Raw genomic sequence first — 25,909 nt, 5'->3', positions numbered from 1 at the left:
CCACTGTAATGCAACTTTCCTTCTCCTCAAAAATATATCACGACATCCTTCCATGTTATTAATAATACACAGAAATTCATCTCATTCTTTCCAGTGAGTGCACAGTATTCCAACATTATTTGTCCATTCCCTGTTGCTGTTTTTAGGTTGTCTCTTATTATTTGCTATTAAAATTAATCCCATGGTGAATTTTCTTATACACGTCTTTACATAGTTGTGTGACTATATCTGTAATGTGGCTTTTGGAAGTGAACCTGTTGCGAAGGAAATGTACCATCTAAATGTTGAGATTCGCCAGATTGCCTTTCAGAGCAACTTCCAGTGGTCCATGAGCCAGACTCCTTACGTCCATATTGTAAATTTTTTTTCTTCACTGTTTTCTTTTTTTTTTCTCTAAAATAAACCTGTAGCACTTAGGTAAAAAGGAAAGCTTGTTTTAGTGTAGAAGAATGCCATAATGTGTGATTGAGTGGATCTGCTCTCAGCACCCCTTCCGACCCCTCCTCCTAGAATGCCTTCCTTTGCGAGCCTGGAAGGCTCACAACTGATTTCCCAAATTCTTGTGCAGAAAAGCTAATGCAAGCTTTGAAAGTCAAGAATAAGGCCGAAGATATATGCCCGCTGCTGGAGCTATTCTGAGTGGCACGCCTAGCAGTGGAGAGGTTGTGCAATGCAGTGTAGTCACCAGGTGCCAAAAGAGCTGGGGCCGGCTCACTCCTAGAACACGACTGCAGCGTGTTCTGACCTCAGTAATCCCAACGTTGGATCCCAGACTGTGCCCTGCTGGGCCAGTACTGTACTTTGGTTGGGAGTCACTTCTGGGGACCCAAACTTGAGCTCACCCCCTGCAAACCTTCCAATGACTTTGTAAGGAGCTAAGTGGTTTGAAAATGCCCGGTATTAGTCCCCATTCCTCTTAAAATAGCTAGAGTGGTTTGTTTCCTGTAAGTTGTCAGTAATAGAAATACAATTAATTGCATTATTATCAACTAAAAATAATTTATACTACATAAAGCCATTTCAGAGGACATGCAATACTAACCAAGATGTGTGTAAAATACAGGAAAAGGATCACTGAATATATAAGAATGTTAACGTAGTCCTTCCTGCTGATAGATATATAGGTGATAGAAATTTTCTTTCTGTTATTCTTCCTTAAATTTAAGGGAAAATCTTAAAAGCCATTTTTTTTCTCAAAAGAAACAAAACCCTCCTACAAAAAAAATTTCTGAATGTATCTTGACATTTAGGCAACTCACAGGATTAAGTAAAGGTATTAGTCTGAATGTAACACCATTAGCACACACAGAAGTATGTCTCAGGGTCTAAATAGGGGAGCAAGTCCCCACGTTCACGACCTCAGAACAAATATGTCTATTCTAGTGGCACAGTCAGGGTGACAGCTCTTTGCTGGAAAGGGCAGCTGTCTTGGGAACTAAACATATGAGGTGAGACTAGCCAGGGCCACAGCTGCTGGCAAGCTTTCTTTGTTTACAGTAACAGAAGCATATCCCTTAGAATTGGCTGGCTATTTGAAGAGGCATAACACCGAATGGAAAGGCCTTTGCTTGCCCAATCAACCATTAAATGAGAATTTAGAAAGGGCAAAAGTGAAATGACCAAAGGAGACTTTCTTTTAAATCCTCCTTTTTTTAACTTTCCACATAGCTAACATTTATACATATATTTCTCGATTGCTCTTTATTCCCCCATTCTCTCTACCCACAGACATCGTGAGTTAGAACCCAGTAAGGACAATTCTTACTTCTGTATTCACTGGCAGAAAGTATCACGAAGGGTCACACTGCATTTGCAACCATCAAAGAAGATAAAATTAACCATTCTTAAGCTACGGAAATTCTTATCAAGGAATTTTATTAGAGTTAGATTAACAAGGAATCAAACAAATCCTTACACCTACTTACACATTAGTTTTATAGCTATTTTTAAATGTCATATGATCCTAGTTCCTCTTGTAAAAAGCAGCTTTCAATATCAAGTTTTAAATTGTGATGAACACTAATTTTGGATCATTTATACGTATTGCCTTCTGTGACCTAAGAAACCTTTGCTGCCATCAGGTCACAAAGATACTCACCCATGTTTTCCCATAGAAAGCTCTAGTGATTACATTTAGGTCTAATCCATCTCAAGTTCATTTTTGTGAGGTGGGGGGGTCTTGATTCATTTTTTCTCACACGGATGCTTCTCTGTTTTAGTGCCATTTGGATTGCTTTGCTACCTTTGTCAAAAATCACGTGACCACAGAAATGTGTATTTGTTTTTACGCTCTCTCTTCTAGACCACTGACTTATGCCAGTGTCACAGTCTTAATTGATGGATACGCCTTACTACAATACTCCCTGTATTGCTTTAAAAAATGTAAGCCTCTATAAAAGAGGATACATAAATTGAAATAAATGAATGGGATCAAGATGAACCTAAAATAATTCTTACGAAACCATTTTTAAAATTGTATCATGGCTTTGAAAACACTCCATAATTACTATCATACCCAGAACAAGATATACTTACCCACAAACAAATGAAAAACTACAAATTCTTCTGTATTACCTTCACCTGAAATTATATATGAAAAATAATTCATTAATTTTTCTATTCAATTTCCGACCAGGTTTTCTGACATTATGTAATACCACAATGTAGTAAGCTTAAAGACAATCCTTTAAAAAAATTCATGTGTTTGAAGATAGATGGGTACAGTCTCCCTACAAATGTTAAACTTTTCCGTAATACAATGTTAAAAGTCATGTACCAATTTTAGAAATGTGTCTTAAAAAAAAAAAGATTTCCTTTATAAAAAGTTTTATAAAACTTCCTTTAAAATTTAATTTGGAAAAGATTAGGAGCAAGAATACAATATTATTTGTATAAAATAAAAAACAAAGCAATTCCCTAAAGCAATGAAAAAAACTCCACTGGGGGCAAACTGTATATGGCTCTTAGAAACTACTGGACAAGACTAATTTTGTTCAAATTGGCATGTAAGGATCCTCCACCATTACCACCCTTTTTTAAAAAGCAGATAACCCAGAATTGTCAAACACCTCATTTTCTACAAAGATACAGCTTAACAGCTTAAAAAACTGAGCGTAACCAAACTGAGAGTAACACCAAAAATCTTTAAGACGTGTTCTTTGCCTGAAATTTTGCTTTGAAAATAATATACCTTCCTGAGACAATTCTACAATACATAAATAAATAACCCCAAACACTTCAAGAAAGTTTGTGAAAATAAAATTGGGATGTTTATTACTTTTTCTACTGGCAGCAGTGAAAATCACTAGAAACTGTACTTTTATCCTTTTCAAATGCTTTTCATTAAAATCATACTTTTTCAAATAATTGGTATGGGAGATAAAATTCAGTTTTAAAACCCTCAAAATATTTAGCTATCAAACACAGAAATACTGATTTTTTTTCATTAGATCATGATGGAAAGAAACAAGAGGTCCAGTTTAATCAAGATCTGACATTCATACATTTTAAGCATTTAACTGAGCTACGAGATCGATAAGATTAATTGTAACAATTACAGATAGAGAATATCATTTGTGCATTTTCTAGATTCATCACGGTACTTCTATATCCTCAGATCCAATGTCACACAATGGCATTTGGGCAGGCACTCTTAGCATCCTTTTATTTAACAGGCACTACATGCACATGACGCAGTAGGGAAGGTGGATGAGTCCATGCATTACAGACAAGACAGACGGGTACTGCTGCCAAACGTGCAGACTCAAGAGGGTGTTGCTCAAAGTTCTTCAAAATTAATGTTTCCATGAAAATAAGTGCAGAAGCAGAAGTGTGAACATATCCCAAAGCATCTTCTTCATTTGGTTTCCTGTGCCTTCTTTGCATTCTGTTTTTCCTTTGCCTAGAAATTAAAGATAGTATGCTATAAAATCTTGAAAGTCTGTGTTAGATCATATTAAAATAAAATGTAAGAGGGTATTAAGCTGAAAGACTTAAAATGCATTGTTTGTAAGATTTCTAGTTTGCAACAGACTATTTTATGAATGTATAGTTACACTCTGTCCTCCACACACAAAAAAACCATGTCTGGTTTGTAGTTCTTTCTTATCTGAAGTTGAAATGTATTATTATAAAATAATTATTTTAAAATACACCATTATCCATTCCATAAAGTCATACTTATTCATAAAGACTTCAAAACAACATACTTACATGTGCCTACTTCTCATTAAAATGGAGTTTAAGAAAAACCCTGTGTTTCTACATACTTAAATAAATGAGTTTAACCTAACATCACGGTACTATAATAGCTTACTTATCATTTTCCCGACCGTATCATGAGTTGCTTCAGAGAGAAGACGTGCCTTATTCATGGCTACAGACATTAACAGAGAGCCTGGAATATAGCCGCAGCTAGATAAACGATGAATAATTAAAGCGTTTCAAAAATTTTAACCAAATAATCAATCTGAATTCCCTTTAGAATCTAAGGAGATGCCAAATATCACACATATACAAGAAATAAACGTACCACAATAGTAAATGTGCAATATTAACAATCAAGGAACATTCTGGAAAAACAGGCAGAAGCTAGCACAGATGCAGACACACGGACAGGTTGATGGGCGTACCCCTAACACTGGGCGTTCAGATACTGCCACCTTGTGTCCAAAATAACGCAAGCTAAGGAAGTACATTTCTAACAGAAGCCAAAGCTGTTGTTCTCCAGGCATTTTTCAAAGTCTGGGGACATACTGTCATTATAATCAAACAAGAATTGTCCTTTTCCTAATTTGCAAAAAAAATTCACAGACCAATTTTAAAGCATAATGCACAAGATGTATATACATATAAAATTTCTCTAATAACGTTTGACTGGTCCCTAATATTTATCTGTACATAAAATCTAATATATATAATGTAGCATAACAGTCTACATTATGATTTTGTTTACTGTTTTTAGTACAGAAATATGTTGTAGTGTTTTGTACAAAGAACACCATAGCTACTCTGTTAATGGAGCAATTTTGAGGATCACAGGACCCTAACTGTTAATCTAAAATTATAAGAATCAGTTTCCTATCTAATGCCCTAAGATACATGAATAAAAAAACCTATATGCAAAAGAGACGATTTAGCAGTGTTGGGCAATAATTTTTTCGTATTTAATAGTAAATGTTGCAGCACACATTTCAGGATCCAGGTAATAAGGTATACACGAAACATTAACTCACATTTCATATTTGGAGTACATGATGATAAGAAACAGCTGGGTTGAAATGTATCTTTGCTTCATAAACTTTAAAATTAATGAGAAAAATATACCTACCATGTATTCTTTCAGTTAATTGTCCAAAATTTTGTTTGCCTAGTAGTGTTTTCTCAAAGTGTTTCTCAGAATGGGGTACACAGACCAGCTGCATTAGAACTGGGGGGGGCTTATTAAATATTCCTTCCCCCATAACAGAATTACTGGGGAGGGGCCATGTAACATGTATTTTAAAGTGAATCCAGCAATGGGTCACTTTCAGAAACACCGATTTATAGTATAAACTTAAAAACAATCTAATCTAAATGCTTTTCATTCATCCAACAACTATTTTAAGTGCCTCATATCAAAGGCAAAATATCTTAGAATTTTTCACTAATCTATGTTAGTTTTCCCTCAATGGAAGGAATACTAGCTTAGCAATAAGAAAACCTATTTCTTAGACTTGGCTACATTTTTTTCTCCCTTCAGTGTCCACCTAGCTCTAAAGTCTATGATTATTCAAATGTTTGTTAAATAAGGAAAAAAGATCTATTATGTCAATTGTTAACATTAAAATTTGTTTTTACAAAAAAGAAAATGTTTTCGATGTTATTCTAATACAACACTACCTAAGTTGTGACACAGGATCCTTGAAGACTAAAGCAGTATTGGACTAAACTAACACTCATCTAGAATATGAAACAACAGGTAAAAGCAAACACATAAAAATAAAAAAGCTTCAACCAATTTTACTTCTACTCAAGCCAGAAAACAGCCTGTTTGGGGGAACCTAAATGCCACTTACGTACTCACCAAGAAAGGCTTACCTTTTCTACCAGCGGTATTAACTGCTGGTGTTCGGCTAACGTCTTTAATAACTCCATGATGAAGGGCAGGTAATTATGCTTCCTTCTGATGTTTTCAATCTGAAAAAAAGCAAACATCAAACCACACTAACTACATTTCCACCAAGTTTCTGACATTTTAATTTTGCATCCAACTCAAAATAGAAATGGAAGAAAACCCCCATTCTCAAAAGAAAAAAAAAATGAAATGAGATTCAGTTCGTACTGAGAATAAAGACTAATACAATAATACATGTGCCGAGTGTCTTGGGTGTGGCTTCCTAGTACTCTGGGCTCAGCAGATAACAGAGGCTTTTCAAAGTCTAGTCTAAAATTATTTATGAAAACTGAACTTGCTTAGGAAAGTGAATTTACAACCCACAGGACAGATCGGCACTTTCACTACTTACTAGAACTATAATCAAGAATAGCCTATTGAGACCAGCTTTATTTTGTAATCAAGAATAATCTTTCTTTAAATTGTTTTTTATCATAAGGGGGTAGACTGTAGAGGGAGAAATGTGTTATAATGGAAAACTGCGTTGTCTAGAGCTCAACCTCCCGAGTTATGTGATTCCAGCCTTTTACTGCCATTGAGCTATGTGATGTTTTCTCTGGCAGAGATCGTCCCCTTCTCCCACACACACAAAAAAAATAGTTTCCGTCTTTTGTGAATTCATTTCAACATTCCTTTACTTCATATAAATTTGAGCTGCTTTGATTTCTCATTTGAACTATTTGTGACATTTTCCAGATTCCTTCAATTCATTAAGAAATCAAACAAAAATCTTAACACATGTTCATTTCATATCAGAATGAGGATCATTTTATCTTTTTCTGACCAAATGATTCTTATACAACGTATCAGGGAAAGATTCTGAAAACCTACTTTGTGTTTTATTTTAGGCAAATATTAAAAATTAGTTAATTTGGTAATAATGCTGCATAAGAGTATATATATGACAAATAGTTGTTTTTTTATATCACATAAAATGAAAGGTAAATATTCAAACTTTCATCCCTTACTTTCTTGTCTCCTTGAACTTGACTCCCTTTTCCCTGCCTGGAATACTCTGGAGCCAGGCCCTGCCACTTCCACCTGAAGAAATCCTGCTAGTCCAAGGTCCATTATTTTACTTTACAATCATTGGTGGCTGTTAAGTGTGATGCAAAGCACTGTAGTGAGCAACGAAAAGAAAAAGGACACTCCTTGCCTTCCACTGAGCTTTCAACAAATAACAACGCTTTTTCTACACACATGACAAATGACATAAGTACCATTTCCCAAGCCATACAAAATTCAAAGTTCCCTTCACTCTCTGCGCTCTCTCTGAGGAAAGCTTATCAGAGACAGACTGCAAGTGAAGGAGAATGACATTATTAAAGATAGGCTTGCTTTATATTGGACTCTGAATTATACAAATGTTTGACATAATTACATTAAAAAAAACTTTAACCTTAATTGGAAAGAAGAATAAAACAAGCTCATTTGTGTATCACATTGGTAAGAGAACCACACCATGAGAAATTTTTTTCAGGTGAATTTAAAAACACAGTAATTTGATTGTTCATTTAAAATGGGACATATCCTAAGGAAAAGGATATATCCTAAGGAAAAAATTAAGAAGAAACCTTTCAGTTGTTATTAACAATGCTGGTATTCTTATTCTGAACCTTTTTTATACATACACACACACACATACGTGCACATGCATTCTACATATAGCATAAGGCATATAAATATTAATTATACATACATGTGCTATACCTATGTAGCATGAAGCAAATAAGTATGTTACTGTTGCTAGGAACCAGTGTTTTCAGCTGAAAAGATGCAAATGCCCTTTAACCTACATTTAAGTATTAATATGAATTCACGTTGAATTTTCTCTTCAAAAATAAAACAAGAAACAGACAAAAATATATTTCTTAGTGGCCATTTCATAATTCTGACATACTTCTGGGAAGTATGACTACTCAGCGTCACTGAGCACCCTGGGCTCACCAATTCCCACCAGCAGGACTCAGGCTTCTCGAAAAAATGGCTGATTCTGAGCCTGAAGCAGAAAATGTACAAATGGGTCCGAAACATCTTGTCATCTAGAAAGCAATTGGAAGCTACCAGAGACGAAGAGTCATGTCAGAAGGACTCAGGAGACGGCTTGAAGCGCCTCCTAATGGCCAAAGGTGGGATAACTGGAGCATCAACAACCGCAGTGAACTCAAAAAAAAATGACAAAGAAACCTCACTAGTACCTTTGTAGGGTGCCAGAGAATCAACTTATTATTCTGAAAACTAGTCAATAATGGGAGAAAAACAATCAAGTATTCAACATACCTTCATGTCAAAATCTACAACTCTACATTAAAACATTAAAGGAGCAAATGAAAAAAATACCTTATATCTTTTTAATTTCTGTACTTCTTCTTCAATAAGCATCTGATTTTTGGCAACCTCTGACTGAATAGCACTTAACATATTACCCTGATCTGTATCCATGGGTTCCTCCTTAGGGGAAAGAAAAAAATAACACACCCTAGTAACAGAGGTTTAAGTCAAGGATATTTCAAATTGATAAACATAGTACAATTCTTTTCCAATTTTACCCTTAATATGGTGACAAATACCAGCCTAATAACTCTAATATTAAAGGATAAAAGCTGTAGGCAGTACCTTCCATATTTCTATGTTCTATAATAATACGGATGTTCACCTAAAAACAATCCACAGTGTAATATACTATACTGCTATAATCTTTGGTTCAGCTGTAAAATAACTTTACTTAAATATACTCTTAAGAAAATGTGATCAAAGAAATGTAAAAAAGGTCTTTGGGTCTATTACTAATTCTCTTCTCTAGTCATATTTACTATAGAAAGCTAATCAGTCATAAAAATTAGTAAAGAATATAGGTGAATCTGAATGTACCAATTAATTCTGTGAGAAATATATTCTAACTTGCTTAATTATATAACGAAATTACAGTAAATAGTTAATTGCTAACACTTAGTGTTTACTATTTGTCACTGTTTAAAGTGGTTTAACATATATTATCTCGCTTAATCTTCACAAAAACCTGGTAAGGTAAACATTATTATCCTCATTTCACATGAAGAAACTGAAACACAAAGAAATATACTCAAATTCATGCATCCACTAAATGGCAAAGCCAGGGGCTGAATCTAGGGAGCCTAACTCCAGAATACATTTTCTTAAACATCGCTCAGGACACTAGATTAAATCTATATATTTTTTTTAAAAAAAAGCAAGAAAGGGAAAGGAGGGAAAGAAAAGCAAATATTTTCCCTGAGAATAACCAAGAACTCTTCACTTAAAAACATGCCACAAACCTCAGCAAGCTGTCTTTGTAACTCTGCTATCTTCTGTTCATATATCATTTTTCTATCAGACACAATGGCCATTAAGTTAAATCGAATTTCACCTTCACTGTACCTAAAAAGAAAAATTAAAAAAAAAAAATGAAGTTTATAACGTAATGAAGAACTGTAACATTATTACAATTAAGGTAATCGACTGTGATTACTCATGATTCTCTGGGAGATCCAAGTGAATGGAGAGAGATCCTGTGGTTCGTGGATTGGAAGACTCGACATCGTACAATGCCAGTTCTCCTCAAATTGAGGTAAACGTTTGACACAATTGCTATCAAATCCCAGCAAGAGTTTTTGGAGCTATAGATAAGATTTTACTCAAATGTATATGTGGGAAGACAGGGCAACTAATAGAGCTAAAACAATTGTTTTTAGACCTTAGACATCTTTACTATCTTTGGATCAACTTCTTGTGAGACTGTTTTCATCAGATACTTTACACCACATAATAATAGCTACAACAATTAATAATAGCTACAATGTCATAATAGCTACAACAATTTTGAAGGAAAGGCATGAAGTTGGAGGCATCGGTCTACCTCATGGGAAGACCTACAGCTCCAGTGATCAGAACTGCGTAGTCTGGCAGAGGGCAGACCAAGACATCAATGGAACGGAACAGTGAACCCAGAAACAGACCCACACGAAGATGCCCAGCAGGCTTTTCGCAAGGGTGCTGGACCGACTCAGTGAGGGAGGACAGCCTTTCGACAGAGGGTGCAGAGCAGTTGGACATTCAGAGGCAAAAATAAAGAAAGAAAGAAAATGAACCTTGACTTAACTTCACACCATATACAAAAATTAACAAAATAAGTCACAGACTTAAATGTAAAATGTTTAACTATAAACCCTTTAGAAAAAAAGACAGTAGAAAAATCTTTGGGCTCTAAGGCTAGGCAAAGAATTCTTAGATTTGACACTACAAATACAATTCCTGGTGGGAAAGTTTGATAAATGGTTGGACTGCATTGGCATTAAGAGCTTCTGCTCTGCAGACGACCAGTTGGGAGGATGAACAAATGGGCTACAGACTGGAAGAGAACATCTGCAGGCAATGTGTCTGATTAGGGACTAGCAGCGTCTAGAATCTGTGAAGAACTTCAAGGTTCCACAGTCAAAAAACAAAAAAAATCCTACTACAAAAACAGGCAAAAGGCATGAAAAGATTTTCAACCTCATTAGTCATTGGGGAAATGAGGATTAAAATCACAATGAAATATCACTACCCATGTATCAAACTGGTGAAAATGAAAAACTGACAAAACCAAACGCTAGCAATAATGTGGAGAAACTGGATCACTCACACATTGCTGGTGGGAATGTAAAATGGTACAGTCACTCTGAAAAGAGTTTGCTAGTTTCTTAAAAAATTAAATATGCCTTTACCATACGACTCAGCAATGGTACCCCTGGGCATTTCTCCTAAAGAAATGAAAACTTATGTTCACACAAAAATCTGTACCCAAATGTCTATTGCAGCTTTATTCATGATAGGCCCAAACTGGAAATAATCCAAATGTCCTTCAATGGGGGAAATGGGCATATCCACACCACAGACTATTACCCATTGACAGAGAAGAAGAATGAACAACTGACGCACTTAACAACCTAGAAAAATCTCCAGAATCGTGCTAAGTGAAAGAGGCCAATCCAAAAAGGTAACATACTATATGCATAACAGTAACAGTATATGCAAAAGGTAACATACTATATGCAATTTATGTAACATTATGTAAATGACAAAAATTATAGAACTAGGCATGAAAGATGGAGGGGAGGGATGGCAGGGTGCCCTGTGTGTCTCTAAAAGGGCCACATGAGGAATCCTTGTGGCGAAGAAATTATCCCGCGCAGCATCAAGGCCGATACCCTGACTGAAACACTGTTACCGCTGCAGGGTAAGGACCTCTGTATTTTTTTTTTAATAACTGAATGTGAACATAATTACCTTAAAAAGTTTAATAAAATAATAGATGCTCAGAAACAAAGCTCTACAAAGTAACTGTACAAAATATCTAACTTAGTGGAGGGCTGCATGTTTAACTTCTATAAAAAACGAGATGACCTCTTACTTTGTAGAATTTAGAGATTTCCTGAAATGCATTTCCTGAACACAACAACCCGATCAAAAGCAGATGTTCAATAAGCATTGCTAGAATGAAAATGAAATAAAAGGTTTTAAAAGTGTTTAAGAGCCAGAGTGTTGTGCCCATGAAACGAGCTGAGAACTTACTTCTGGATTCTTTTTTCAATGACTGGCCTCACTGCGCCAATCCAGTCATCCTGATTGCACGCGCCTAGAAAAAAACGTGAAAGCATTGAAAGCAAATACAGTCAACATTGATATCATTTCAAAAGTTTGGTCAAAAATCTCTTTTTTTATACACATTTTAGGAAATTCAGGATGGTAAAAATCCTTTTAGCACTGCTATGTTCAGCTTCAATTCTTATTTTCTGAGTAATAACATGGGGAAAGAGCACACCCTAATTTACTCTGCCATGTTATTTCATCACTTAGCAAGTACTGAACAGATGTTTGAGAAGGCAATGAATTAGGGAGTTCTATCATTAAAACTCACAACTCTGAGAAATAAGGGTAACTACCTTCCTTTTACAGATGACGAAACTGACCACTAAGAAAAACCAGCAGCCACGTTAGTGGCAAAATAAGGATTTAATCCTTATCTGGAAGACTCCCCACCACCCTAACTATAGAATAAAAAACTGAAATCTACACATAAAGCAAAACCAATTTTATACAGTTGTTTTAATCTTCTTTTTCACCATAAGTTTTAGCACAGCCACCAGTTGTACAGTAAAACTGGATGCTCTCTTTCCTCTCTTACTTCCTTTATATTTGATGGTTCTAATAAATGAATGGCTGACCGAACAGAGCCAACAGAGAAAACGCAGAGATTAGATCAATCACTAAACTAGACAAAATCAACTTCCACAGAACTGAAGAAATATTCTATTCATTTTCTATAAAGACAGAGAAAAATAAATATTTGTAAATATAGAGATGAGATGTAAATCTGTGTTAGATTAAAAAAAATCATTGGTTCTATAGTCAAAAAGTATAAACAAAATGAAACTATGATAACTTTTTTTAATGTGAAAAGTATAAAGTTTTATGAACAACAGATAACATTCAGATAACATTAGATTCAATAAAATTAAAACGGGTTTTGTTGGACTTAAAAATGGACCTAATAAACAACAAAAAAAGAAAATGAGATAAAAATAAGGAGTTAAGATTCTCTTATGGGCCTATTAATTTCAGTATTTTGTAAGAACCACCCATTGTAACCCCACCCTCAAAAACCATTTATCATTTTTGCTTAAGGTTAGAAACAGGGTGGGATGAGACAAATCTAACCTTTGGCACAAAGGACAGCACATTAGTGTGCTACTGAAAGAGCAACTTTGAAAAAAAACATTTTTGTAGATGGTTCAACACCGAATTATAGTGATTCTGAATGATCCAATTTCAATGAAAATATTGTAGTACAACATAAGAAATGCTTACTCTCACTTATCAGTAGGTTAAAAACAACAAGAATAACTTCAGTTCACTAGATGAAGTAGTTTTTAAATGTTAAATGGAGAATAAAAAAGAAATTATGTCATCGATGGGTTAAAAATTATTTTCTCTTAGCAAGAAAGATTCGAATTGAGCTAGTCAATACACCCTTCCTCTCTGTCGATTTCCTAAGTACTGAAGAGCTTAAAGCCTTCTTGACATTTACTGCCTGGCAGCCCTCTTCCCCTTCAAAATCTAAGCTGCACTGTGGCTAACGCAGAGGGGAAAACCCAAAATCTTTTCCCTTCTCAAAAATGAAATACCAGGAACAGGAATCGGATTACCTAAATCAATCGGTCCTTCTCTTAATCCATCTAATTCATACAGTCTTCCATTAACAGGAACATAACTGACAAAGTGAAACGCATCTTCTTCTTTTGCTGATGTCTTTGCATCAAATTCAAACATTTGCTGTCTGCAGTGAAGAAGAAAAAAATCGTGAGACACAAACAGTCAAAGAAAGAAACAGGGTTTCCGTAAAATAAAGTCCCTTTACCTGGCAAAGCTGTTGTGTACTTGTCGGATCACATCCGAATTGCTCAGTGCCAAACCTTTCATCTGAAACAGTTTTTAGAGCAGCCCATTAAAATAAGAACATCTAAGGGTGGTGGGGGGAGGGATATGAGGGTAAGGGGGATCAAACATATGGTGATGGAAGAATTGACTCTGGCTGGTGAACACACAATGGGATTTAGAGACGATGTAATACAGAATTGTACACCTGAAATCTATGTAATTTCACTAACAATTGTCACCCCAATAAATTAAAAAATAATAACAATAAATAAATAAATAAAATAAGAACGATCACAAATAGGGCATTTTAACAATACTTAGACTGTACTCACAGCGGCATCAAAGCTTTGCGAAAATTCTTTAAACTCTGCTAAGGTCTCTCCTAAGTGGACGTCTTGGTGGGTGCAGTTCAGTAACACACTGACTATGGCTTGAGTCGCACACGCATTATTAATGACCTATGAAACACAACAGCAAAAACATCCATTTGTTTAAAAGATGCAGCTTTTACCTGGTGACAGTGACCCCCAGAATATGAAGAACGTTAATAGTTTTCCCATTTTATTTCACGCAGACTTAGCATAAACATGTTTAATTTCCATTCTAACCGAGTTTCAGGAATTTGCTGAAAATTCTGGACTGGAAGACTCTAGGAAACGTGAAATGAACTCAGAATATCGGTGAGAACAATCCAGGTAGGATAACAAGACCCATCTTTCCTGACATAAAACAAGGCTGGGTAAACCAACAAAAGATGCCTCGCCTTCTGTTCACTTCCTCCGAAACCCATTTCTAGCTGTCTGAACTCGACCCGCATTCCAGCACCCAGCCAAGCTCCAACTCACTCACCTGTGGCTCTCTGAGAAATTATCCTACAAGTCCTAAAATAGTTTTTACCTTCATTTGAATTCCTAAAAAGGATTCAAACTGTCCACATACAATTTCAACTCAATTATACAGTCTTTATACTGCCATCATCTAACTGTTAAGTGTTTATTTAACAGATCATGTGGGCGTTACAGTCTGGTCAAGAGGTGGCATTTAGGTGGCACTTAGTAGGTGCCAGGTACTTTTTTTCTAGGCATTTCACACATATTAATTCTTTTTGTCCTCTCAACAGCCTATGAAGAAGGAGTAGTATTATCGTGCTCATTTCCATTTGTGGAGGCTGAGGTACCGAGAGGTTAAGTCACCGCCCACAGGGCAGAGCCAGCGGACGCAGGCAGGCATCTGGTTCTGGAACTCACGCACTTAGCCGCCAGGCCAGACTGGTTCTGGACACACACGTGGCCTGTCCAGCAGGATTATAACCTCTTTATGGACAAGGGCTCCGCCCACAGTCCCTGCAGCACCCACACAGTGTCGCAAGCACAGAGCTGGGAAGAACCTCAGGTGACCAGAGTGAACACCAGCAAAATCAACTGTAGAGTGGAAGTAAATTTGCTAAATGACTGAAAAATACAGCTTCGTCCTATTGCTATTATTTTGTTACTATACTGTAATTAAGTACCATTTTCTAATTGTAGTCTTTCCCTAAAATGCTAATTCAATTACGGTTTTACAATTTGGTCAGTTATCTATTTATAGCCTTCCTGATTTCAGAAGGAAAATTTTCAACTATCCCCCTCTTTAATTCCTGTACTCCTCTACTTTTCAGGTTGCCAGAGGCTTCTGAGCATCCACCAGATTCTTACATGTTTAACTACAGTAGGTTTGAAAAACTCCTTGATAATACTGTTTTCTCCACTAGAAAACACTCTCTTACGCCCAATTCTCAAACAAATATGATGATACACCACACTTCTGTAATTCCTCTCTTCTAGTATTTTGTACTTAAAACTGTCTCATAATTGATGAATTAGGGGAAAGTAACAAATCTAGAATCCAATCGATATGGTTGCTCTTTTAAAAAGTAATTCTTTGATCAGAATCACAGTTCTTTAGTAAATTTGGGTGAAAATTTTTGTTTAAAGGAGACTTCCTAAAGGTAGTCACTCAAACGTTGTTGAGACTTGGTGCTCCCTTATCTTGGGCCAGAATTATCTCGGGTGAAATTATCTGGGGATGGGTTGGTAGGAGGAAAGTTAGATGTTAAAATTCATCGTCATTCACACATTCTTCCAAAATCACGGCACAGAATATGTACCCAACACTAGGCTAATGCTAAGACTGTAGCAGAGAATATTACCGAACATTTCTATGATCTAAGGACTTCAACTCTATAATCCATAACTTTTTAAAAATGAATAGAAAATAACACCTTCCCAACTCATCAAATTATATACATTGAATATGTGACATCTGTGTGTCTTGATTATATTTCAGTCAAGTTAGGTCCCTAAATGGGCCCGACCCCTTCCCACCCCATGCTACCTCCCCCTTGTTGGGGGGACAATCTGTTGAGGACACTCTGTATCCTTTCCCTGGGATGGACCATGACTGTAGTAACTATGACAGCTTTTGGTGAAGTCTATGAGTTTTTCTAGCAAATTACAGAACATGCGGTGGTCTTGGGGTTCCGTGAACTCTGTAGTTGGTGTTTGAACTGACGGTAGCGTCAGAGATTGTTTTCCCACTTTGTACTACGGTTTTCATTTCACTCTAGGCGGCCCTTATCACCACTGTAATTTTACATTTCACTGATGAATAGTCATCTCTTCCACTAAATTCTAAGCACCATGAGGGCAGGGATCACGACTGTGTATCCTTCCCCAGGCACCCAGCACAGTATCTGTCCCATTGCGGGCACTCCCTCATTCTTTCCTGAAGGACTGAACAGAGGACGTCAGGCAGACCCTGTACCACTGCAACATCTTAAGCAAGTATGTCAGACCTTAGCTTTGTCATCAGTGAAATGGTAACTAGACAGTGATGCTGCGTAGAGATGCTTTACCAAACCGTCCTTCCTGGATCCTTGTGCACAAACTGTAATTACTAGAAGACAATTTATTTTCCCAGTGTTTTATTGATGATCCACAGACAGGCACATCTCAAATTAGAGTGTCTGATCAGCATAAGACAGCCAGCATTATTACCTCTCGAAATGGATGCAATTCTTTGGGGAATCTCAACAATTTTAAGGAATGTAAAGGGGTCTTAAGAGAAAAAGTTTGAGGACAGCTACGTTAAGGACACATAGGTAGAAGAGTCCTGTTTGTAAGAAAGACTGCTCTCAAGACTTCAGCGTACCTAAGGACCGTACCTGCTTAGCAAAAAATATCGTGTCAAGTCTGGAGTCCTGAACCACCGAGCCTGCTGGTTCTTCTCCTGGCTGCCACTTGAAAAGAAAAATTAAGCCGTGAACTGGCCTACAAAATAAAATGCAAATTAGTGACACTAAACCCTGCTTCTTTCATAACATATTGTCAGTATGTTAAAGTTTAGTCAGCCACTTAACAAATAAAATGCAAATGAAGTTAATTTTAACTTTTTTAAAGGTTTCTATTGCTTTTTAGCCACTAGAATGTTGCCTACGGCAAAGGTAACAAAACTCAAAATCACATCAGTTGAAACAGAATTATAATGAAAGGTTTGTTCTCAGATCTGTGGATTATTCATTTCTACCTTGTATCACCTCACTCGAAAAAAAAAAAAGGAACATAGCAAAACTAGAAGCTGCTACCGCCATACTGAATTCCAGTATGTACGAATAAAGTTCACTGAGAGTGTTTATGGATCTATGATTGACAGCATACGTATTATAAAATACAGGGAGTCACCTTCATGTAATTATTGGATTAATGAACAACTGTCAAACTACAGTAGGAACAGATGCTGTCATCTGGTCCGTAATGAAGTCACCCACTTCCCTAAAGGAACTGTTGCTGCCCCTGAGGCAGAAAATCACCACTCTAGATGCTCTCCCGTCTCCTCCACAACGACCTTCCTTGCAACAAACATCATTCCTATCCTTTAAAAACAGTTCAGGTGACACATCTTTAACTAACCTTCCCTGGTCACTCAGCTAGAGCTGGTCTCTCATTCCACCCAAAATGCTTGCACTTTGGGGGGGCAGAAGAGGGGGAGCAAGCGACCCCATTCTTACTGCTCCCTTCTTCCTATTAAGAACATTAGCCATATCCCAACTGTCGCCGTTTCCCTGTGAATAGCCTACTCTTTGTCCCTATCCCAAGAACTCTCCCAGCAGTCAAAACTCCTCTAGCCCCCCATTTGCACGACAGGGTGGGGCTTAGGGGTGCTAAGGAGAGGCTCAGAGAGGTGACTCGAGTCAGGGTGGGGAGAAGAAGCTACTTCCGTGGCGTCTACATTTGGAATCTGAACTGTCACCTCCCCAGAAGCGATACGGTAATGCACAGAGAAGTTCTGTTTCACTATTAATATACATTATTAAATATGCTTTTGTAGACTGACCTCTTATTCATGTCTTTTATGTTAAAATGTGTTCCACGTTCTAATGCTATTGATCAGTAAGTGAATGCTGTAAAAAATCAACCAGTCAGTACTTTGTTGATACGGAATCACAGGGACATAGTTTTTAATCTCTTGTAAGTTGCTTATTTGTGAGCCTCAGGTTCGTGATTATAAAATGAGAATAACAATACCTATCTTGCCAGGACTGAAAAAAGACTTGAAGGATGTAATATATTGCAATATAATGTATTCAGCCTACAGTAATCCAAGTAAAATAATCAGACAAAAGTTTGCTTTAGCATAGACATTATTTTTACCCAACTAAAATTATACTTACTTTAATTTTTCAAAATTCTCGGGCTCTAAACTCCATATTTCTTCTACCTGGGCTCCTCGGCAACCTAAAATAAGAAATCCTTTCTTTAGAATACAAAATACATACCTTTACCTTTAAATACTAACTAAAAGAAATGCATATTTAGGAGCAATAAGACAGGACAAATTAAAATGGTAAAAGTTCAGAACCAAACCCTATTGTTTTCTTTACTATTTTCTAAGTATTTACAAAGGGAATATATTGCTTTTATAATTTTAAAATTTTTCACTGAAATGCCACCCCATGACTGCTCCTTCTAGGTTTTTATCCATCTCTGGCTCTTTTTTCATCCACTATTTTTATTCAACTGCTAAGCTTCCCCAGCTCTGCGCTCAGCCCTCGTTTTCTCTTACTGCACTTTTTAAAAATGGTATTAAGTAACTACCACTTAACAGTGACTTTTGTATCACATATTTACTCTGACCTTTTTCCTAAATCCCTAATTTTTATTTTCAACTACCCCCAAACATGCTCTTCCTCTAGGACACTGGTTCTCAACCAGGGTGATTTTTTTGCTTCCCCCCCACCCCCACCCCAGGGAACATTACACAATATCTGGAGATATTTTTACTGTCACTATTGTCCCCCTGGGGGGCAGTGGGCTGTGGCATCTAGTGGGTAGAGGCCACAGATGCTAAACGTCCTACAAGGGACAGAACCCGACAACAAAGACTTATCTGGCCCAAAACGTCAACAGCCAAGGCTGAGACACCAGTAAGTGTCTCCCGTAGGACGTGTCACAGCAGTGGTGTGCTGGTTAAGAGCATGGCCTCCAAACTGCCGGGGTGTGAACCCTGGCTCCTCTGTTTACTAGCTGTATGACCATTTAACCTCTCCGTTCTCCACACTTACAGAGTTGTTATAAGGAATAAGTGACATCATTTATTATACATGAGCTACATTTAATACAGTGCCTGGCACGCTCTAAGTGTTCACTAAATGTGAGCTATATTATCGCAATGCAAAAAAAAAGCTACCTTTACTAGTGCCTTCTACGTGTGCTTTAAAAGCATTTTCTTTAATCCCAGTAAAGCAAGTATTACATGGAACAGGGTTAGGATGCTAAGTGGCTTGCTTAAATTCACTACAGCTAGTACGTGCCAAAAAACTAATTAAAAACTAATTAAAACTCACGTCTGGAAAGTGCCCAATGTCTGGGTACTTTCTAATATTCCAGATTATTTTCAAGTGAGAACTAGAGAAGCCTGCAGACCACCTGCAGAAACCAATGGTTAAAAATGGAAAAAGTCCGGCAGCCAGAGAGCTCAGTTGGTTAGAGCGAGCTCTGAACAATGAGGTTGCTGGTTCGATTCCCACATGGGCCAGTGAGCTGCACCCTACACAACTGGATTGAGGAGAGCGAGCTGCCACTGGGCTTCTGGAGGGGTGGCCGGATGTCTCAATTGGTTAGAGGGCGAGCTCTCAAAAGCAAGGTTTTCGGTTCAATTCCCGCATGGTGGGCTGTGCCCCCTGAAACTAAAGATTGAAAACAGTGACTGGACTTGGAGCTGAGCTGCGCCCTCCACAACTAGATTGAAGGACAACGACTTGGAGCTGATGGGCCCTGGAGAAACACACTGTTCCCCAATAAAATAAAATTTAAAAAAGAAAAAAGTTGGGTGAACCAACTATGTGACTTTGGGCATGCACACCATTCCACGACTCAGTTGGCTCTGTTCAGCAAATATCTATGAAGTGCCCCACCCACTCTGCTATTAGAGATATTTGTACAAGGAGAGTTACTACATAGCTTGTAATAGAGAAGAACCAGAAACAACCTGATGTTGTTGCTAGGTGGCTAGACATAAACACATAGTAAGTTGGGCAAAAAACCTTGTAAACGTGAACCTGTGTCTTTGAGTGCAGGAAAGGGCACAAAAGGGCACTTATGCCATTGCTAACAGTGGTTCCTGCTATTGGAAATCAATCGCAAAAAGGCCAGATGTTAAAACGTTGTACGTATCATAACCAAACCACAGAAGTCCACAGGATAAAAGTGCCCCAAAATCTTTTGCACGGGTGGAATTTCAAGTGGTGACACTGTTTAAATCACCATATGTTAAACACATACTCATCTCCTTGTTCAAGGAAAACAAGGTATGTACTCAACTCTTAGCATTTCTCTTTATACCCGCTCAATATCTAATGATCCCCGAGTGTACATTCAATGTCCAGTAAATACATGGCACAGTGGAAAGAGAAACAAGCAGATTCAAGAGACCTGGCTTCTGGCCTCCGCGCTGCCTTTACAGTTCTCATCCTGCGTGTTAAGAAAACACGGGGCTGGCCCAAGTCCTCCCCATCTGCCTCAGCTCGCCGGCCAGAGCCGTGGTGGATGATGGGACTCTGCTCACGGCCTGCTGGGGGCCCAGGTGGACTCTGTGCAGTCAGTAACACACCCTCTGTACCTGGGTTAATGCCTTAAACCAAGAGGAGCAAGGTCCGAACAACAAGTTAAGGGGGAAAGCCACCTGGCTTTTTCACGTAAGCACAAGAGATGACAGCGACCTGGTACAAACGGCCCTGTAGAGCAGATCAATCAGACTGGCTAAGGAATGGCATGTTTGGTGTGGAAAGCATGGATTTTGTTGACAGGCCGTCCTCAATGGGCTGCTCCTTTTTCTGTCTGTCTCCTGAGAGGAATTCCCAGATTGGTTCGGAACCACCTTTTCAAGGATGTTACTAAATAGACTGGGGAGAGAGTATCTGTCTCTGTGGCAGAGGGAAGACGATGTGCTGCCCATGAAGTCGCAGGCTTGCCAGCAGCCTCTTCACTCATATAAAATTGGGAGCTCGTCAAGTTCAGAGTCCCTCAGCTATGACAGACTCGCTGTGCAGCATCCACCTGGGTCCCCCTCCACTGCCATGAATTGGAGGACACGGGAACCAAGACAAACGTGAATCTCCTGCCTGCTGCCTTTGTGCCACACGGAATTCAACCCCTCCTCTCTAAAGGACAACTTGTCTGCCAGCATCCATAAAACAGTGGCAGGCGAACTCGTTAGCTGGCAAGCAGGGTAAAACCTAACACTTCATCATTCTTAGCAGATGCTGGACACTGTCAAATGCTTTTTATACCTATTGAGATAACTGTATGGTTTTTCTGCTTTAGTTTGTTAATATGGTCAATTATATTGAATCTCAAATGTTAAACCAAGCCTAAATTTGAGGTATAAACCCCATTCAGTCATGACACAGTGTCCATTTAATATATTACTGGATTTGATTTGCTAAAATTTTATTCAGAACTTTTGCATCTAGGTTGATGATAGCTATAGGACTGCAATTTCTTTTTCTTGTAATGTTTTTGTCTTGGTTGAATATTAGGATAATGCTGGCCCTCATAGAGTAAGTTGGGAAGTATTCATTCTCCAATTTGGGGGGAAAAGTTGTGTAGAATTGGCATTCCCTATTTGCCAGTGGCTAGAGTTGCCAGTGGCTAGAGTTGTCTCTGTGAAAAGACTTTAAATTATAATTCAATTTCTTTAATAAATGTAAGGCTATACTGGTTATTTCTTCTTGGGAGAGCTTTGGTAATTTGTGTCTTTAAAGGAATTTGTATATTTCCCCTAATTGTCAAATGTATTGGCATATAGATGTTTAGACTATTCTCTTATTATTCTTTTGATATCTGTGGAACCTGTAGTGACATAATCTCTCTTATTCCTGATATTGTTTGTGTCTCTTGTCCTTTTTCTGATCAGTCTGGCTAGAGGTAAACCCATTTTACTAACCTTTGAGAAACCGACTTTTGGTTTCATTTTCTCCACTATTTTTCTCTTTTCTGTTTGTCTGATTTCAACTGTGATCTTTATTATTTCATCTTCTTATTTTAGGTTTAATTTACTCTTCTTTTTCCACTTTCTTAAAGTGAATGCTGGGGTCATCGATTTGTTGTAGGAAAAGGAAAGGAAATCCAGTCCATTTTACTCCATCTTGGCTGGAAGCAAAAATTCACAGGTTTTTTTTGTTTGTTTTTTTAAAGGAGGGCATAGCTCACAGAGGCCCGAGTGGGGATACAACCGGCAACCTTGGTATTATCAACAGCACGCTCTAACCAACTGAGCTAACCAGTCAACCCACAGCTTCTATTTTTAATTGGTAGACTATCAGAGTTTTGGTACACTTATGAATTAGGTATGTACCATACCAATTAAAAGTATAGTTCTGCTCCATCAGTTTCTTAATTTAGTAAGAACTTTGCTTTTACCATGACATTACAGTCCACCAAAATGTGTATTTATATACTCACTGAATCCACAAATAATTTCTCCTCCAATGAACAAACTTTTAAAATAAATTTAAAATAGCATTCAGAATCTAATGTTTCACTTTTGAGAAAACGAATTTCCAAAAGTTTTTTAAATCCATGAACTGGATGAGAAAAACAAAATGGGAATGGTTGGAATGAACTTATTCTCTCTGTAGCATCTGATGATGATATATAACTATCATCATGTAACTTTTTGCAAAATTCTTCTTCTCATGGAACCAACCCATTAATAGTTACTGCTTCATTTTCATTTGTGCAGGTGCAAAAGGTGCATTTGCATATCACTCTCTTATGCATGACTTTAGTGTATGTCCAAAACTGAACCCATTTTCTTGTTCCTCAAGCTTGTTCTCTGGTACTTCACAAGCCACCCAGGCTAGAATCCACGGAGCCATTTTCACGTTTTTCCTTACATCCAGTTAGGAGCAGTCCAGTGGATTTAAAAACAGCAAAATTACTGAATCTACCTCCTCTCTGTAACCCACGACTTGATGTCAAGCCCATCATTTCAGACTTCAGCCCCTGTAACACTTCTAGCTTCTCACTTCATTCCGATCCACTGAGCACACTACACCTAGCAAACCCTTTTTAATCATGAAAACGTCATGTCAGCATTCAGGTATCTTTGGCAGTTCAGCCCCCGGCGACTACAGGACCATCCAAACTGCTCACACACAACACGGCACACAGTCCGGCCTCGGTGCAGCGTTCAGCTGCCCATCCACACACTCCTCCCGGCGGTCACACCACGTTTGGGTCCCTTTCCGAGCTGTTCCTCGGGCCACGCGCTCTAACATCGCGGCCGCTCGTTCCCGCTTCTGCCTGCGCTCGGGTGACATCCTGCACCTCCTTCAACCCAGCAATCCACACACCCCATCTCGGTGTGCCGGTTCTCGGGAACACGGTCCTGGCTTAAGCAACAATCCCCGAATCTTAACGGGGAGCCCGAGACACCGCAGCAGGCAAGCAGCACACCGCCCGGGAGGTCGTGTTGCGAATCTTCAGCTGCGCACGACAGTCACCACCTTTACCGACGCTGAGTTAGTGCCAGGCGCGCCAGCGTTAACCTAACGACCACCGTGACAAACGCGCTGCGCGCAGCGGAGGCGGGGGCGGAGGGCCAGGCCCGAGGGCCAGCGGCGCCATGTGCTGCCCACTCCGGACGGCCAACGCCGCTGCGCTAAGACACTGGCCGGGGGCACGTGGCCTCCGGCCTGCAGCGCGGGCCCCAGGGCACACACCTCACCGGAAGGAAGGGCCCGCGGGTCCCACGCAGTCGGCGCGCGTGGACGGCCACGGAGCTCCTCACACCCCAGGGGCTGCGCGTCGAGTCCCGGGAACCTGGGCTCCCGGGCGGCCGGGGCCTCGGGCACCGCGCCCCGGAGCAGGCTCAGCCGGCTTCTCCCGCGGGCCTGGCGGCCGGGCACCTGCCCCGCAGGGAGGCGGCGCGCAGGGCGAGGCCGGTGCCGGTGCCGGCGGCTCGGGGCGCAGGGGGCCGCGGGCTCCCGTCGGTGGGCGAGGAACGGAGCCGCCTGCGGCCCCTGCGGCCGCGCACACGCGCGCACACGCACACGCGGGGTCCTGCCCGCGCGCCGCGGCTCCCACCATCCCGGCGGACACGCCGTGGTCCGGGCGGGAAAGGCGGTGGGAGCCCCGCGTCCCCGCTGCCCGAGTCCCGCCAGGTCTCCCGAGCCGCCCGCCCTCCGACGCGGGGCTGGGGGGCCGCAGGGAACCCCCTCCGCACCCAGCCAGGGCCTCCTCCGCGATCCCCCGGCCCGTGACGGCCCCCTCGGCGCTCACCGAATCCTTTGATGAGCTCGGTGAAGACCCCGGGGTCGCTCTCCATGAGGCACCACTCCCCGGCATTGCCCGTCATGGCCCCGGCCACACACCGCCCGCTCCACTTGGGACTCTGGCCGCCCCCGGCACCCGCGGCCGCCGGCCACTGATCTGGGCAAACCCGCCGCCGAGCACGTCAACCTCACGTCACCCGCCAACTTCCCGACAGCCTCCGGGCGCCGCCCCCCGCCCCCCCGCCGCCGCGGAGCCGCGCGCGGGAGGACGCTCTAGCCAGCGAAGAAGCAACGAAACTCTTCCAAAGCCGCGCCGCATGCGCAGCCGATGCGGAAGGGGCGGGCCCTGAGCGGAAGGGGCGGGGCTTCGGCTGCGCGAGGAGGTGACATCCGGGGCCCTCGCCAGTCCGGAGCGACGGCGGGGCCAGACGAAAGGGGCGGGGCTCCTTCCCGCGAACCGAACCTGGCGGTGCCGGAGGTGGAGTCGGAGCAGTCCGTTCTTCCTCTTGTGGCTTCCCCGCGCTGCGCAGGGCGGCTCCCCGCGGCGCTGCGGGTCGGAGGATCGGCGGCCGAGCACAGGTGAGGAGACTGCGGGAGGCCGGCTGGGGCTCTTTGTGCAGTCGGAGCGGCCGCGGGGACTCGCGGCTTCGGACCGGCGCTGCCTGTGTGTCCGCATCCCCGCGGCCGAGGCCGAGCTCGGCCAGGCCGTCCCGCGCCCCCTCCCGCGTCCGCGCCGAGCGGGCCCGGCGTCGGGAGGCCCGCTTCCCTCTGCTCTCCGCGGCCTCGGTGCCGAGCGGCGCGGCCCGGGCTCGGGGGCTCGGGGCTCGGGGGCTCGGGGCTCGGGCCTTTGTGGGAGGCCGAGGCGGACTTGTCCGAGAGCGGGGGCCGCGGGCGCGGGGACGGCAGACGGCTGGCGGGGGCGCCCGCGTCGGGGCATCGTGACGGCTCTGGTCGGAAGGACGAGCCGATCCGAAGGTGGCCCCGTGCGCGGAAGCAGCCTGGGCCCGCGGAGCCCGGGGGCGGGGGTCCACGCGTGGCTCCCTAAACCTCCTGGGTTCCGAGAACGGGACTTGGCTTCCACGGGGGAAAGGCTGCGGTGGGTAAAAGGAGCCTCGTGCCTCGGCCGGGAGCCGCCGCCGCCCCGGGCGTCAGTGCGCGCACAGGCCCCCGCGGCGCGGGCTCGCGCGGGCACGGCCGGGTGGCGGCGTGGACGCCCACGTCGGCGTTGCGCGTGCGGTCCGAAAGCGGCGTTACACCTGCGGGGTTGGTCCCCGGGGAGTCGGCCCTGCGGCGGAGGGGCCTTGGTTCACTGTGCGCCCTGTTCAGTGCAGCCCCGGGAACCGGGAAGGTGGGCGCAGCGCCGGTGTCCGGGCCTTCGGTCCTTCGGGGCCGTGCGCCTGTGGCTCCGGACTGCCGCTGTGCCGCACGAATACATCGCGACTAACGTTTACCGGGTGACCGACCTGGCGACGTGGTGCTTCGCGTGCAAAGACCGAACTGAAAATGGA

The 25,909-nt window shown here is 41.3% G+C and overlaps 2 protein-coding genes across 2 annotated transcripts in view; one reads left to right on the top strand and one right to left on the bottom strand.

Moving 5' to 3' along the window:
• Nucleotides 1–3,242: 3,242 nt before the first annotated feature.
• UCHL5 (ubiquitin C-terminal hydrolase L5) lies at nt 3,243–24,791 on the bottom strand (the record flags this gene model as incomplete). The annotated part of the gene is given in 15 exon segments (XM_081039207.1): nt 3,243–3,901; nt 6,079–6,177; nt 8,495–8,605; nt 9,448–9,550; nt 11,723–11,786; nt 13,357–13,487; nt 13,569–13,630; nt 13,921–14,046; nt 16,791–16,896; nt 18,297–18,360; nt 24,409–24,512; nt 24,514–24,604; nt 24,607–24,661; nt 24,664–24,746; nt 24,749–24,791. Coding segments are annotated over 15 exon segments (1,287 nt in total). The 3' UTR covers nt 3,243–3,856.
• The window catches only part of RO60 (Ro60, Y RNA binding protein), a 20,795-nt gene continuing 19,643 nt past the window's right edge, over nt 24,758–25,909 (top strand). Inside the window, exon 1 of the mRNA XM_081039206.1 lies at nt 24,758–24,980. The gene's annotated coding sequence lies outside the window, so the exon portion shown is untranslated. The remainder of the gene's footprint in view (nt 24,981–25,909) is intronic.

Source organism: Rhinolophus hipposideros (assembly GCF_964194185.1).
Source record: "Rhinolophus hipposideros genome assembly, chromosome: 26".
NCBI lineage: Eukaryota > Metazoa > Chordata > Mammalia > Chiroptera > Rhinolophidae > Rhinolophus > Rhinolophus hipposideros.
Note: the sequence above shows the minus strand (reverse complement) of the source record. Positions and strands in the feature narration are given on the sequence as shown.